At 52.5% G+C, this 1451-nt stretch overlaps 1 protein-coding gene across 1 annotated transcript in view; it reads left to right on the top strand.

The window, feature by feature from the left end:
• Positions 1-1451, top strand: part of LOC113216325 (homogentisate 1,2-dioxygenase) — a gene marked incomplete in the record, with an annotated part of 15489 nt that overhangs the window by 11198 nt on the left and 2840 nt on the right. The window contains 2 exon segments of the mRNA XM_052266843.1: positions 667-809; positions 1255-1432. Of these exon segments, the coding sequence (XP_052122803.1) occupies positions 667-809; positions 1255-1432 (321 nt within the window).

Raw genomic sequence — 1451 nt, 5'->3', positions numbered from 1 at the left:
AATAACTCATCACTCGAAACAACAAATCAAAACGCGTCTAAACCGGAGAAACAGGACGGAGGAACTGGCGGAATAGATTGTTCAAATTAATTTTAGGAATGAATGCGCAAATAAGTAAATAAGAACATTTCAACTCAGAAGGTTAATGTGGGAACGGCCCGTGCCCCTCACTTGGTGAAATGTGGGTACGGTGATGGCGATATGGCACGGACCGGGTCAAAAGTTACAAGAACTGTAAATGCAGCAAATCGGCTTGCTGTTTCTGCTAGATGTTGGCAGCTGGATTCGTAGCTGCCTTCGAATTGTTACGGCGGCAACGTTATCGCTGGTAGAGCAAACTTGCTTGCTGTGATAGCTATTAAGTTCCCAACAACCTATGCTTTGCTGGGAATGCAACCTCATTTCTCTCCGTGCAGCTAAAATCCGACCCGGACTAAAGACGACCACTTTTGGGGGCATTTTTGGCCATTTTTTTTGTGGCCACTAGCGGGGACGTCCTTCTGGGCTCACCTCACCATCATAAGGATTTCACTTCTTGGCAACCTCTCTCCCTTTGAATGTGTATTATAGTTAAAATATTTTATTAGATGGTCGAAAACTGTTTCAACAAAACAAAAAAGCTATATGTCGTCGTGCTGATTTTATTGTGGGGCGTTTTACATAAAGCTCCGCGCCGGGAGAATCGCCGCACCTGGCTCTACCGGATCCGTCCTTCGGTGGTTCATGAGCCCTTCATCCCCGTCCAGACTGGCCCGTACGAGCACTTCAACGGCGTCGACTGGAACGCGCAGCCACCGAACCCCAACCAGGTGATGAGTGGGATGGCGAAAGGCCGATACTGTAACCACCCCCGCTTCTTCTCGCATCTGAACTGCTGCCACGCCAAGGGGTACTTCCATATAAAATCCGAGCGTGCACCAATTTTTCTGTTTCTTCTTATCCCCCCCCCCCGATTTTTGTTTCTGTTTATTTTTCTCTGAATTTTCTGGAGACGCAGCAGTGCTGCGGGTTTCCCTACTCTTTGCACCCGTAAGGGGCATGGCCCCTGCGGCCATATTGAGTATGCAATCCCGCAACACTGCTGCGTACTCACAGTTACACCCGATACACCGATTTTTAAAAGTAAAGTACCCCTCGTGCCGCGCTATGATTACTCTGGGTGCAGCCCGTTGTGTCGGCCTGCTGGCCGCGGCCTCCGGCGGCCTCCCTCTGCTGAACTTACCTGACTTACCCTGTCCTTTGCGTCCCGCTCAGATGCGCTGGCTCCCCTTCGACGTGCCCACCGCGCGCACGGACTGGGTGCAGGGCCTGCGCACGGTCTGCGGCGCCGGGGACGTCCGCTCCAGGCACGGCATGGCCGTGCACGTGTACGTCTGCAACGCCGGCATGACGGACAAGTGCTTCTACAACGCCGACGGAGACCTTCTCATTGGTGAGGGGGTGGGGGCGTG

Source organism: Frankliniella occidentalis, unplaced genomic scaffold, assembly GCF_000697945.3.
Source record: "Frankliniella occidentalis isolate FOCC.00 unplaced genomic scaffold, Focc_3.1 Scaffold43, whole genome shotgun sequence".
Taxonomy (NCBI): Eukaryota; Metazoa; Arthropoda; class Insecta; order Thysanoptera; family Thripidae; genus Frankliniella; species Frankliniella occidentalis.
The sequence above is the reverse complement of the archived record's forward strand: the minus strand, read 5'-3'. Positions and strand labels throughout refer to the sequence as shown.